General features: G+C 36.6%; 1 protein-coding gene across 7 annotated transcripts in view; it reads right to left on the reverse strand.

Annotated features, from left to right (window-relative positions):
• arhgap23a (Rho GTPase activating protein 23a) overlaps positions 1–15,821 on the reverse strand; it is a 131,092-nt gene that overhangs the window by 39,888 nt on the left and 75,383 nt on the right. For 6 of the 7 annotated variants that reach the window (XM_022672816.2, XM_022672796.2, XM_022672807.2 and 3 more), the window contains exons 2-6: positions 12,958–13,155; positions 7,814–7,838; positions 6,728–6,820; positions 4,882–4,960; positions 4,388–4,442 (exon numbers count right to left, since the gene is read on the reverse strand). In XM_022672816.2, coding sequence (XP_022528537.2) covers positions 4,388–4,442; positions 4,882–4,960; positions 6,728–6,820; positions 7,814–7,838; positions 12,958–13,155 — 450 coding nt within the window. Of the gene's footprint in view, positions 1–2,088; positions 2,364–4,387; positions 4,443–4,881; positions 4,961–6,727; positions 6,821–7,813; positions 7,839–12,957; positions 13,156–15,821 lie in introns of those variants that run through there. The other variant, XM_022672818.2, reaches the window with a different exon arrangement.

Raw genomic sequence — 15,821 nt, forward strand, 5'->3', positions numbered from 1 at the left:
TACAGTAATATAGCATGAATATCTGAGGTACAGTAGCCTTTCTGTCAGCTCCAACCTGCCTGACTTTCTAAGTTAATCTTAAATTCTTCTTTGATTGATGCTTAGTTGATTTTGTCTTAATTACTCAATTCTGATTAACTGTAAAGACCGTTGTGCTTAAAATCCTTGGGGATCAGCAGTTCTAAGAATATTCAAACCAGCCAGACTGGCACCAACAATCATAACTGAGATCACATTTTTTTTATAATTCCGATGGTTGATATGAACACTATGTGAAGCTGCTGATCTGCATCTGCATGATGCTATTCAATGACTGCTGTCACAAGATGGTTGATTAGATAAATGGATGAAAGTAGCCATAAAGGTGTTCCTAAGTAAGTATAGGGTTGTATATATATGTATGTATATATATATATATATATATATATATATATATATATATATATATATACATATATTGTCACTGTCACTAACAAACCTTGCATCTCACACCTTGTGTTTTTGACATTCTTCACATTTTCACACAAATTGACCTAGAATAACATCTTTTTACATTGACCTCCAATGAAAGTTAAAATATTTTAGCGAATATTTTCTTTCTGCTAAACATTTTTGTTTTGGTTGTTGTTTTAATTTTTCATTTATACATCTGAAAAAAATTAAGAGACCACTTCAGTTTCTAAATCAGTTTTTCTGATTTTGCTATTTATAGGTTTATATTTGAGTAAAATAAACATTGTTGTTTTATTCTATAAACTACAGACAACATTTCTCCCAAATTCCAAATAGAAATATTGTAATTTAGAGCATTTATTTGGCTGAAATAACAAAAAAGATGCAGAGCTTTCAGACCTCAAATAATGCAAAGAAAACAAATTCATATTCAAAAAGTTTTAAGAGTTTATCAATATTTGGTGGAATAACCCTTGGCATGTTCTCCTCCACCAGTCTTACACACTGCTTTCGGATAACTTTATGCCACTTCTGGTGCAAGAAGTCAAGCAGTTCAGCTTGGTCTGATGGCTTGTGATCATCCACTTTCCTCTTGATTATATTCCAGAGTTTTTTTTTATTTGGTAAAATCAAAGAAAATCTGAGAAATCGAGAAACTATCAGATTAATTTGTCACATTTTCACAGAAATTGACTTGGAATAAAGTCTTTTTACATTGACATCAATTTAAAAGTTAAAAAGATCATTTCTTTTGTTAAAAATGTGTTATTTTGGTGATTTGAAAAGGTTTTTGATAAAATACGTAGATTAACAATTTTAACTACAAATTTAACAAGAATGGGAAAGATATTATTAATTAAAAAACAAACAGCTATTTTGACCATACCCAACAGTGATATCCATGTATTAAGTCTGACAGTTTTTTTAAAGATATATTTCTGTTAATTAAAGTGACAGTATGTAAGTTTTGGTGAACATGTGAAAGAGTACCTTTGATGCAGGTTAACTGCTGTGTGAAATTCTGTATTTGTAAGTATATGCTTTTCAGTTTTTGAAATTTATATATTAGATGTTGCAGGGACGGTTGTGTCTAATTAATGCCATTAATTAGAATATTTTGTGCCAGCTCCACATCAGGAATACTACTGCTTTCAATTTAAAATAAAAAGTGCTAGAAACAACTGCTTCAACCAATTCTTTTAACTGTAAAGCTTTGTTTATTTGCGTGTTTGTCCATTTTGACCTTCTCCAACCAATAAAATTACTGCACTTACAAAAATTCAAAACATAAAACATACTGCCGTTAATATTGACAGCTCTAACCAACGACACACCACTCAGATATGAAGAGCAGGAAGCTTTCTGAAGACATCAACATGCCATTAACCCACAACACCAGAGCAGACAGACCGGCTACAAGGGCAACAGCAACTACTGACTGAACCACTGCACAGAAAGATTTAATCTGCATCAGTAAACTGACTAAACATATCAAACAGCTGCAAGACCCCATATAAAAGACCCCAAAACCTGTGCATTAATGATAGAGCACGTATATGACATATTACAAACACACACACACACACTCACACTCACACACAGCCATGGCTGTAAACAGAGCGAATACAAACTCACAGAGGGAGCAGCAGCAGCATTCCCTAAAGCTTCACTTAGTTTACTGAGAGCACCTCAACCTCGCTCGTCCGTACTGTACTCATCTGTCCATTCTTCTTTTTCTCCTCTTCGTTTTCTATTCGTCCCTTTGTGCTGTCATCGTATCACACTCTCTCTTTCTCTCTTTTCTGGTATATTTCCCACTCTGCTTCTTTCTTTCTTTCTGTATTCCTGGTCCTCAGTATGGTGCCCTGAGACCAGCCCAACCCAACACCACTCAACTCTCTCTCTCTTTCTCTCTCTCTCTCTCTTTCTCTCTCCCTCCCTCGCTCTCTCGCTCTCTCTGTCTCTCTCCACCCTGTGGGAGTGTGGGAGGAGCCAGACCACTGATGATGTCATCTCTGGTATGCAGCTGATGCGGGTGTAAAGGGTGTGTGGAGCAGACAGAGGTAGAGAGAGAGAGAGACTGAGAGAGAGAGAGAGAGAGAGAGAGAGACTGTTAGAGAGAGAGAGAGGGTAATAATATATCTGAAGAGTATCAGACACAAATAATAGTCTTTTATATGAAAAGAGACACAGATACACAAATCATATAAACAAAGAGGGAGAGAGAATGAAAAAGAGGGAAATACACATATTTATAAAGGGAGAGAAACAGAGAGACATACAGATCTGAAAAAAATTAAGAGACCACTTTAGTTTCTGAATCAGTTTCTCTGATTTTGCTATTTATAGGTATATTTTATGAGTAAAATGAACATTGTTGTTTTATATAACACTGTTATACAGAGAGAGAGAGAGAGAGAGAGAAAGAAAAATAAGAGTGCACATAGAAAACAGAGGCATATAATGAAAGGGGGAAGAACGTGTGACAAATACAGATACAGAGAGAGAGAAAGAAAGAAAAAGAGTGAGGTGTACCAAAAGGCTGGCAGAGAAACAAAGAAAGAGAGAGAGAGAGACCTCCTTTATATAAAGAGAGAACAAGAGAGAGAGAGAAAGAGAAAGATAGAGACCTAAAGAGAAATGGGATACTGAATCAATGATAGAAAAAGAAAGAAAGAGAGAAAGAGACAGAGTTAGGTATAAATGGGGTAAAATGCAATAGCAGCAGTAACTGTGGGTAATGTGCCCAGTTTATGTGGCCTGGTCTGAGGGCTTGTTAAAAATGGCTGATCTGTGTGGTGTGTGTGTGAGTGTGTGTGTGTGTGTGTGAGAGAGTGTGTGTGTGTGTGTGTGTGCGCGCACACACGCATGTTCCTCTGTGCTCTGGTGAGCACTTTTGCATGCCTGATCATGTGAGCAACAGGGTAATTTGCGGACCAATATGAATGTGGGAGTGTGTGCTGCTCGAGGAATGTGTGTGTGTGTGTGTGTGTGTGTGTGTGTGTGTGTGTGTGTGTGTGTGTGTGTGTGTGTGTGAGCATTTGTCATGGGACAGTCTGGTCATTAATAATGAAATGGATGATTCTGATTGTGTCGCCACGTCATTCGACAAGTGTGTGTACATGCTCAGCGGCTACAAACGAAAACAACCATTTTTTTGGTAAAATAACTCACTGAAAGGAGCATTATTTACTCCACAGCTTAACCCTTTAATACCTGAATTATGTTACAGTTATGGAACAATATATGAAGGCTGTTTTCTGTCTGTAATGCACACAACATTATTAATATTACTATCCTAATATTAAATCTATTTTAAAAGAAATCCATTCAACTATTTTTTTAATTCTTAAATATGATAAAAGTGTTCTTACAAGATCTAGTAAAAATTAGCTTGTATTACTTTGCCTCACTTGTTCTGTAGTGCTGACATGCCCTAATGTCTGAGTTGCTGATTTGTTTTGTCCAGCGCAGTGGGCGGGGCTAAGCTACTGTTTCATTGGCTGGTTTATGATTTTTTTCTGATGGACAAGAGTTCACAAATAGTGTTTTTTTTACAACAATTTTTAAAAAGAAACTACATGAAGTACATTGTAATTGACACAGAGTCTGAAAGAGTTAAAGCAGTAGTGCGTGAGATTTTTTTGTAACCGAAAGCACTAGTGTTCCTGAAAATGTTGGTGTGTGGGGGGTGGGGGTGGTGCTGATAAGAGAGCTACTTTATATAACAAGGTACACATGAGATACCTACACCAGAGATACCTACACCATGTTTCAAAGATTTCCTAACTCATTTGTACCTTATTTTATTTTGTTTTACATAAGTAGGCTTAAGTATGTGTATGCATTTGTGGCTGTGAGTGAGTGTGTGTGTGTGTGTGTGTGGAGCAAGGCGTGGCATAATGTTTGAATGTTCAAGCTCTCACACACTTACCAGCTGCAGCACGTCCTCATCCTTTGGCATAATGGAGAGTTCCAATACACTCTCACTGGAGAGAGAGATAATAAGAGAGAGAGAGAGAGAGAGAGAGAGAGATAATAAGAGAGAGAGAGAGAAAGAGAATAAGAGATTTTTGCTACTATATACATAGTAGATTTACATAGATAGATTAAAACCATCAGCCTGATACTGTTAAGCCTAATGTTCTGAAGGTGTTATAGTTAATATGCCATCATCTATAGCCTTGTACATCATTTTGGAAATATCAACCGCAATTTTTTACAATTCTTTTATGTTTTTTAGAAGGTAACTTCAGATATTTGGCGTATTCTAGCCCTTTAGCATTGTATTAATCTCTGATAGTTGTAAAATAATTCAGAAGACTAAGCTAATCAGTATAATGACAGTAATTATGACTTTTGCTAAAAAAAAAAAAAAGAACCCCATTTCATTTAAACATATAGACGAAGAAAAACACAGAAACTGACCTGTTCTGAATGAGTGCTATCACCTGGGAGTACGTCTTACCCAACACACTTTCTCCATTCACCTTTACCAGCCGGTCACCTATTAGACACACAGACACACAAAAACAGATAATCAGACAAAATGGCTTTGGTTTGTAGTTTGTCTGTAGTATGCAAGAACAGTTTTAGCTAAATGCCACCAGTCACAATCATTATCACCCACTGCGCTGCCCGCTGTAGGTGATAATGCTTTTTATGATGTATTCCTGATACAAATGTGGCACTACTGTGGATCGAGGAACATTAAATACCTGCACAACTTCAGAAATGGAACTTTCGTCTATCTGGCATCCACTATCAGGCTTTGTTAAACTTTAAATATTTGAACATTCCCAGAATGAATCACAAAAAGACTGGTGAAGCAGCTTTCTGTTTCTATGCCCTGAAAATATGGAACTCTTTACCAATTAATATTTATCAGGGATCGAGTGTTAATAGCTTTAAAAGGCAGCTAAAAACCTTCCTGTTTAGCTTAGCTTTCTACTAGTTCTGTTCTGCCTATACTTGAATCTTTTTTATTTAAACACTTTTGTTGTTTTTAATTCTTATTTTATATTTTTTGTTTAAATGTATTTTATTCTATAGTTTATTTTAATGTAAATGTCTTATTTCCAACTATTTTATGAAATTGTTACTTTTTGATTGTTTTATTTGTTTTATATTACTTTTACATTTTGCTGATTTATTTAGTTTTATTGCGAAGCACTTTGAGCTGCATTTTTATGTATGAAAGGTGCTATATAAATAAAGTTTATTATTTATTATTATTATTATTGTTAAATATTGAAATATTTTACTTTACTTTACCACAAGACTTCACTTGAGGATATTTTCAAGGTTCTGGAACATTTTCAGAAATAGAAAAAATAGAGCTATTCAACAAATAGAGCTATTCACTGTATACCAACTCTACCTCTTCACAACATAACTGATGCTCTCTAACAAGAAATTAAGTAATTAACTCTTATACAAAACATCTTTAGTTTAAACACTTTTTTGTTAACTAAATAATTCCATATGTTTTGGATAATTCCATACATAGTTTGAATGAATTTTGTATTAATATTCAGTGCAGAACATTTTTAAATAGGTGTGTCCAAACGTTTATCTGTTACTGCACATGCTATGCAAATGTTTAAGGCACCTAATCACATTAGTTAAAACCATGTCTCTTAGCAGTTAAACATCATTAAACACAGACTCCCCGAATCAGGTGCTGGATGATATCAAATAAATATTACTAGACTCCAAAGAAAAGGGCTTTAGCGAAGTCTAAACGAACACAGTGATGTAAAAGCACTACTTTTTGTATAAATGTTACTAGAAATTATTATTAGGGTTAAAAATTTTACTGTCCAAGCAGCGTTTCATTAAAATTTTCACAAACGACTAACATTTTTACACAGAACTGCATATCAAACAAAGCATAATACAATCAGCAGTTTGACTTACTCATAACCTGACTTATAATAAACCTCTCTCACACACACACACACACACACTGATTTACTGATAACACACAGTCTGAGCTGATGGGAACAGGACCGTGTCCTGTAGATCTGGCGCTGGTATTACGAGCTTAACGAACTGAAACGAAAACAGCCAGTCAACACAAGCCGCAGCCTACCCTCTGTATCAACTGTCTGATTTCAAGCAAATGCTGTCATGTCATCGGCACGTGTAACGTGAGCTTATTTCCATGGCAAATTACCAAAGAACGAGTGGGCAGTGAGACAAACACACACACAAACCAAAATAACAGAGAATAAATCACACACTTAAATCACTCTTCCACTTCGGTGCTCACCTGTGCACAAACCGGCCTGGTGGGCGGGACCTCTCTCCCTCACATTTTTCACGAATATGGTGTCCATCGGCTCCAGTCGACTCCGCTGGAGGCCTGTATTGGCCAAACACACACACACACACAAACACACACATAGTAAATACAGAGGCGTATAGATGCACAGATTTAAAAAAAAAAAAATCAATTTTCAGAGATTAATTTTAGTTTTTTTTTACATGCTTAAAATATTTTGTCTACTGACAGAATTTATTAAAAAAATTAATAATAAAATAAATAAATGAATAAATAATAAATATACTGAAATAATAAAAATAGCTGAAATTGGCAACAAAGATGTCAATCAATGATATAGTTTTATATTTTACTAGTTTTCTTATAGTTTTTATTAGTATATTATATTTTACAGTCAGGTTCATAAGTAAACATTATGTCTCATATATTAAAGCTGTGTATTTTTGTGTATGTGTATAAAGTAGTAGAGGTGAGCAACCTAACATTATGGTATAAAATAATAATTATTTTTTTTCTATTATGATTCAGTCATATAGATTCAGTGTCTATAGGACACTGACTAACCCTTCATTCAGTGACAAAAATCATTATTATTTCAGTAGTTAGTGACTAAAAATCACTGTACTTAGTATGGGTTAATATGTGTTTTATTATGATATCCTGTTATTTTTTGTCTAAAAGGGCAAATTTCTAAATTGGAAAAAGCAAATGCTGTCATAACAGAACTACTTTTAGAATAGAATTATAAATTAGAATTATATGTCCGTGAAAAGTTAAACATTAAAACATTACAAAGTAAATTAGTAAATATATCAGTTTTTATTCATTTAAAGCTCTTTCAGGGTGCATTTCACTTTTTATCCTGCAGGTGGAGCAAGAACACAAGCGCTATATCTAAACGCTTAGCAGCCTGAACATGTATATGATCTCAATCTATTAAAAACGCTTACTGATCTCAAATCAGCCATTAAACATAATCAGATGAGGCTATTCAGGATGCACACTGGACTGAAAGTCCACAGGATGCAGTTAATAAATAAAGATAGGAGACATAAAGGAAACAAGAACACTCACCCTTTTCATTTCCATTTTCCTCATCCTGTAAACGAAAGAAAGGATAGAGTCATGTCAGATCATGTACAATCATTATGTCATTTACCAGAAATATGCTGTAATTTTCTAATGTTGAAATGTGCTAAAATTAGCCTGATGATGGGAGCTCACTATCACCCAAACCCTCCAGCAGTGTTTCATCCCTTAGGAGCAGCGTTACATCAGCCGTGCACTCAGAGTGAGGCGTCAGAGTCTTCTGACTTATGAATGATGTCTCAAAACCTTGTACTGAAGAACCCTTGTCAAAAATACATGTCCTTACCTTCTACCCAGAAACTGTTTTTTAAACAAAAGTCAAGCAAACTTAAGAAAGCCTGGAAGTAAGTGGGGGCAAGACTAAACTAACCTGGTTACAAAATCTTTAGTTAACAGCACATCACACTAAGGCACTATCTCAGTAAAAAAAGACTTGTAATAATTACAATGTTAAAAAACATAAAATTGGAATGAATATTTTATGGCATAGTGTTTCACTTACAGTGAATATTTTTGGTCAGTATGTGTAATTGCTAAAAAAGTACTAAAAAGTACTTTTAAAATGTACATTGTGGTGCAGTCTCTTTTCAGAGTGGATATATCGGTTGATTTTAGTGAGGATTCTGTTTCTTCAGTTCTAATTCTGTGTTTCTTTGGTTTAATGATGTGTGAATGAGCAGGTTAAGACTGAGTTTGCTGTTCTGATATCTCCATGTTTGCGATAGCTCTTGTATCAGCACCTTTAGCAGCAAGAAACTGTTAAAAATGCCAGAAAAAGGTCAAAAGACCGTAATATGCCATTAACGATCATATATTTGTTCTATTCCCACTCAGAAACATACTGCTTTCAATAAAAAAATATATATATTAAGGACTGCAGCTTGTTTTGTTTTTTCTTTTTAAAAGTCAGTTTAGTTTGTTTAAAAAACCTAAAAGCAACTATTCCTTTTCTGCTTCCTGAAGACAATTTACAATGAATATTCTTTCACTAACAAGCATAAATAAACACGATCCCTAGTTTAGCATTTGTGCATCCTACTTAAATCACTATTTTTAATAACCTATTTGAGCAACAAAAAAAATCGTAAAGGCAGTCTCTCAGTTGAATCATGAGAAATTGACAACAGCAACTTCAGGTGAATATGGTGTTGTTGATACTGGAGAGCAGTTCATCGCCTCCTTCATAACCAAAAAAAGAAGCCATAGAGGTAAAACCAGTGTTTGTGCTAGACTAAAAGCTATATTTAGCCAATAATTGTTTGTACAAGCTCTTTTATGAACTGTTGGATTACTCCAAGAAACAATTGAGCTGCCTTAGATAACTAAATTGGAGCTAAACATACGTCAGAAAGGACAGCAATAGGTTTGTTTTACTGGTAAGATTTAAGATAAAATCAACCCCAGTGTTTTTGTCACAATGTTAAAATATTTTTTTTTTTTTACCTGTAATAGGAGGAAAAATATTACATGGTGATGAATAGGCAACAAAAGTCTTGGCAGTTCTGTTTTGTTCCTTGAATTTGTCAAATCTATCAATAAAAAAATATATATTAAGGACTGCAGCTTATTTTTTTTTTCTTTTTAAAAGTCAGTTTAGTTTGTTTAAATAACCTAATAGCAACTATTCCTTTTCTGCTTCCTGAAGACAATTTGCAATGAATATTCCCTTGTTTTTTTTCCTCAGGTTTTCCACACATCCACGTTCCACTTTCACTATGTGCTTTAATGAAAAACACTAGAGGGCAGCATAGGAAAAGACCACAGAAGATCAGCCGGACCCAACTGTCCACTCTGCTGTCAGCATGGAGGCATTTAGCAGCAACACTCAATACAAACAGAAGGCCATGGCTACAGCCGGGAAACAGCTACAACCCTACACCCCCCACCACCAAAACACACACACACACACACACACTAATACAAATGTGTGACCAACAATTATTTTAGTAGACCAACAATATCTTACTATCTGACACTGGGGTCTATTTAAGGTCACACACAGACCAAATCTGGATCTCTAACAAATTGATAACAGTGCAAAGCAGGAGGTCAGATCATTCAGACCACGCTGACACACACCCACACCCACACACACAGCGCTGATGATGCAGTTTAAACTGAGTGAAGCAGGGTTTAGCCTGCGCTGACAGAGCTCATTCCACACATAATCACACAATACTCAGGCTTTAGTCAGAATGAGAGAGAGAGAGAGAGAAAGAGTGTGTGTATGTGTGCGAAAGAGAGAGAGAGAGGGAGAGAGGTAAAGACAGAGAGACTGGAAAAGCTTATGCCTCTGCTCTTTCCAAAGAATCACCACTTATTTCCTGTCTGGCAAATGACTAATATCCCTATAAAATGAAAGTTCGGCCAAAAGTCACATTTACGCAATTTTTCTCTCACTCCAAATGTGTTGAGTCAGCCAAATCTGGCTTTTTTTTAGATATAAATTGAAGGTAATGTAGCTAACAAGCATAAATAAACATGATCCCTAGTTAAGCATTGTGCATTCTACTTAAATAACTACTTTTATTAACCTATTTGAGCAAAAATATAAATAAAAAAAATCGTGAAGGCATAGTTGAATCATGAGAAATTGAGCAAAACAGTAATATTCAACAGCAACTTCAGGTGAATATGGTGTTGTTGATACTGGAGAGCAGTTCATCACCACCCTTATGACCAAAAAAAGAAGCCAAACCAGTGTTTGTGCTAGACTAAAAGCTATATTTAGCCAATGCTAGTTTGTACAAGCTCTTCTGTGCACTGTTGGCTTACTCTAAAAAACAATTGGGTTGCCTTGAATAATTAAAACGGAAGCTAAACATACATCAGAAAGGAAAGCAAAAGCTTTGTTTTACTGGTAAGATTTAAGATAAAATCACAATGTTAAAATAATCATTTTTATCTGTAAAAGGAGGAAAAATATTCCATGGTGATGAATAGGCAACCAAATTCAGTTTTATTCCTTGAATTTCTCAAATCTATATATCTGAATGATTTGTTTTAAATGACTATGGGGCAGTTTTGCAGACAGGGATTAAATCAATTCTAAATGAATGGAGATTTTCCACTGCAAGCAAAATATAGTCTACGATTAGGCCTTACATGTTTAATAAACAAATTTAAATAATAAATATATATTGAATGACCAAACTACCATTTTAAGCCCACTTTAAAGCATTCACATGCCCTTTAAACCATTTTGCCACCAGCTGTACATAGTGAGGTGACCGTAGAGCAGAGAACGACTTGTCATGTGACCTCTGAAGTGAACAGAAGCGGACAGAACAGAGTGAGTGGGGACCTATTGTCTGTGCTGCCCTGGTACTGCCCGGCCCAGTGTGTGCAAGTGTGTGTCTGGTACCAGTCAACACGAAAAAAGCCTTTTTGAAGCCTCTGAAAGGACACACTCTGCAGCTGCTGATGAGGGGGTGTTTTAAGCCCACAGTGACAATAGTGGCACTTTGTTTTAGCTCTGTAAACTCACATCAATGCTCCGCTACATCACTACAACACCTGCAGCTGGTTCTTATCACCTTAGGCAGCAGGATATACTGTGGTTGTAGTTGTGTCACGCACCAGAGATGCACAATAAAGCACCAGTGATGCAGGTGACTGCAATATGCAAACGAGCATTCTAAATAATCAGTATGTGTATATTTTGTGAGTGTATGTGAGTATTAGTAATGCTCATAGTAAGTACACAATATGTTAACTACTTGAATATATCTTTATCAGGAGATTATGAACTTAAATTTAAAGTATACAAAAATTAAAGTTATGTCGTTGAATCAGGGGATGAGGTTCGGATAATTCAGACAGGCCGAATCTATTAAGGGACACATTTTGAGCAGTCTTTCTTTATGCCTAATGGCTTGGGGAGCACTTTAATCCTGCATTTCCTGTGGAGTGACCCACTGCCCCATAACAGCTCAGCGATATGTGCAGGACATCCTTCTGTTACAAGCCCTGCCTCTCAAGCCTTATCCTGCATTTTTTATATTTTACCAAATTGAAAACCTCTGGAATATAATCAAGAGGAAGGTGGATGATCACAAGCCATCAAACCAAGATGAACTGCTTTAATTTTTGGCACCAAGAAAGGCATACATTTATCCAAAAGCAGTGTGTAAGACTGGTGGAGGAGAACATGCCAAGTACATGCCAAATATTGATTTCTGATTGATTTCTTAAAACTTATTTCAGTCATTTCTCATTTTCTGCAAATAAATTGGAGGAAATTTAGAGGAAATGTTGTTCGTAGTTATAGAATAAAACAACAATGTTCATTTTACTCAAATATATACCTATATATAATAATAAAATAGCAAAATCAGAAAAACTGATTCAGAGCTGTGTCATCATTCACACACAAAGTCTATATGTCCACAAAATTCCATGTATACAGTTTTTTGTGATTTTTGAGGATTATTTTGTATTGATGCACATCGGAAAAGTGTACAGCCAAGGACATTAACATTTGAAGACAAGACACATCACTGTATTAAAGTTCATTGTTTTTTTTTGCATAAAAAATGTATCAGACTTGAAACACTATTTGTTTCCAAGAGCAATTTGAAGTAGTTTCATAACGTGTCACTACTGCCACTGATCATGTTTTTCTTTCTTTCTTTCTTTCTTTCTTTCTTTCTTTCTTTCTTTCTTTCTTTCTTTCTTTCTTTCTCTCTCTCTCTCTCTCACTCTCTCACTCTCATTCTCTGTCCTAACAGTTCTCAGACAGAAACACAGATGACTAATGGTGTAAACAGAACATTTGTGATCGTATCATATAGCTTCCTCTGTTCCAGTTTCCCAGCAGGGTCTTTCCGTAAACTCTTAAACTTTAATTAGTGCTTTGGTTAAATCTGTAGTACCTCCAAAGCTCACTCTCACCACACTTTTGTAACAACATCGCTTGAGGCAAGTCTAGGATTTACCCGTTTCAGGCGTGGTGGTTTGCATTTGGTGGCTGGTGGCATGATGCAGCAAATTGCGAAAAAGTGCACCAGTCTGTTTGTGCTTTGTGACAAACCACACTGAAGATCTGTGCACGTAAACACCAGACTCATTTCCCAGTTGCTAAGAGCTTGTTTACGGTGATGGGTGGGCTCGTTGCTGGGCGAAGTTACCTTGAGGCTGGTGTGCAGGGCAGATTCGGGCGGGTACACGATGAAGTGGCGCAGGGTGAAGCCGAAGCCCTGAGAGTTCTTTTGGAGCAACAGTGTCCGCGGGCCCTGCCAGGACATGCCCCTCCCATCAGACCCGCCCACCACCACCGGTCGAGGGTTCTCACTGGATGATGAGGTCCCATCTCTTCGCCCCTTTGCCTGCGGAGAATAAAGAACAGAGAGAGAGAGATGAAGTAACATGATTCAAATACACATACACAATGTGTCCAATATTTGTGAACACCCTTTTTAATGAATGCACTCATTACTGACACAGACGTGCACATGATCCAATTAGCACCATGCCTGTGGTTACAGGTGTTTGCTAGTTCTGCTGACACTTACTGTACTTGGCTGGGTGATGTACTCTTAAGAGTGATATCTGGTTAGTAATGATAGTAGACTGTACTCTGCTTCCCACATGAGACACAATAATTTTACAAAGTGGCTTCATCAGCGAGTATGATTGCAATGAGTATGATTGCTTATTTGAGACAAAATGATATAAAGCTGATTGATCCTTCCATCTCTATAAAATATGCTGATTTGTCAGTGTTTCTGTTATTCAGTTGCTATGATATAAACAGGTATTTAGGATTCATTGTGAAATGGTCTATTGTAGAAAGCCCAACTTTTTACGATGGTGGTGATGGTAGAAACCAGTGTAACTATGTCTACAATGCAAATATGTTTATTTTATTCATTTTATTTCTAACTTTTCCCATTTTCTCCCCAATTTTGCACACTAAAAGCTTACAGACGCCTTATGCTGCGGACATCACTCTTGGGGATGGGGAGAGAGTGCCATCTACCCATCTGGAGGGAGCAGGGCCAATTTAGCTCCCTCTGAGCACCGGCAGCTGATGATAAAGCTGCATGAGGGGAGGTTCGAACCTGCAACCTCCCACGCTTTAGTCCACTGGACCACTCGGCCCCCCCAAATATGTTTATTTTATTTAGTATCCAAAACAAACTCAGTGAACTTTGAGTTAGATAAGCAGTGTTTTAAAATAGAATAATTTAAAGCCATTTTAAATCTGGAAAAAAAAAATTCTATTGCTGTATTAGACCACACCAAATGTAACTTTTAAAGCCGAAACTACTATAAAACAACCTTTTTGACATCAGGCAACACATTCCTAACTTTCTAACATTCTTAGCTTTATCTAAGCTAACATATACATTAATGTGTTTCCTGTAAACACTGTTAATACAGCAAGCATTACAATGAACACCAATGTGAAAACCCAACTGGGAATTTCATGTATTGCGCACAATACGGTTCACATCTTTATTGTTTCTTTCACTTCAGCACAAGGCTGGGAACTCTTTTTGACAGGCACACACAAGAAGCAACACCCCACTGCCCCACATCTGCCAATCATCCCAGGACCACCTGAGCAAACATAGCCCCACAGCCCCCAACAGTCTGGCAGCCACGATGTCACACTCATTCCGCCAACCAGGCATTCCGGAAACGCCTCCTCGAAAGGAATCTCAGGAAAAAAAACTCAAACAGCCAAAAAGTCTCGGGAAAAACCAAAAGGGGTCTTTTCCAGGCTGTTCATATTTGATTTGGGCTCAGAACGAGTGCTGATTCACTGACTGGGTGAACCGCATCACCCCTGATGAACTCATTCGGGAGCAGCAGAGTTCGGGAATAACGAAAACTACTCGTTGCTGCGTAAATTGTATAGAATTAGAGCAACAATAACAGCAGTCTAGCATGTATGGGTTTCAGAAATGATAGAGAAATCACATCCATCAACACACATACCATACGTATACACTTTCACCACATCAGCACTGGCATAAGAAAAAAAAAAACAAAGAACGTGCCTTTAAATTGCTTGCTTGTTTCTGCAATATACAAAAGCTTGCAGCAATATGCAGAAAGTTGCTGTTTTTAGCCCCACCCATTCACACTGATGTTGTAGAGAAAATGTTAGAGACGTAAGAAGTGAACATAAAAAAAATTAATGAAATTGATACAAACAAACATCATAAAACATAGATATTACAAGTCTTAAACATGGGCCCTTTAATTTATGTAATGAGATTTAATTGAAAATAGTTTTTGACTAATTCTATTAATTCCAGGGATGCAGCGATGTGGGAACTCTGGGCCAATATCTGATATGCACATTTATAATTTAAAGGGGGGGAGTAAAAATACCCCAGTATATAACTTTTAATATTACCCAGTATAACTTTAAAACTATAAAAATAAATAAAAATGAGCTCAAATTAATTCATTCTAAAGATGCACAGCCAAGGTTTGCCAACTGTAGTAGCGAGCCCAGCGTTGCCTGAGCACTTTCTGATATACAATAAATACGACACAAAATGTCGGTTTGAATATTAATTCACTATACCTATAGTTCATGCATATTAATTCACTATACCTATAGTTCATGCATATTCTTAGAAACACTACTTGTCAAACATTTGATTGAAAAATGTTTTTAAATGCCACCAAACAGTGCTCAGAGTGTTCCAGCAGACTATGGCCCTGCCACTATAATCAGGAGATCGCTGTTTCGAATCCTGTCCATGCAGCTTGCCATCAGCTGCCAGAGCCCTGAGAGAGCACAGTTGGCGCTCTCTCTCCAAAGGGTGATGTCTGCTACTCGGCAATGCTGCATCAGTAGCAGTTGGAAAAGAGGCAGTGGCTGACTTCACATGTACCTGAGGAGGCGTGTGTTAGTGTTCACCCTCCTGGTGTGTTGGGGCATCACTAGTGATCGGGGAAGTCCTAATGAGTGGGTTGGGTTTTCTCATTAAACTGCTTGAAATAATGTAAAGAAAGCACAGTGCTGAACTGA

This window comes from Astyanax mexicanus, chromosome 19 (genome assembly GCF_023375975.1).
Source record: "Astyanax mexicanus isolate ESR-SI-001 chromosome 19, AstMex3_surface, whole genome shotgun sequence".
NCBI classification, from domain to species: domain Eukaryota; kingdom Metazoa; phylum Chordata; class Actinopteri; order Characiformes; family Acestrorhamphidae; genus Astyanax; species Astyanax mexicanus.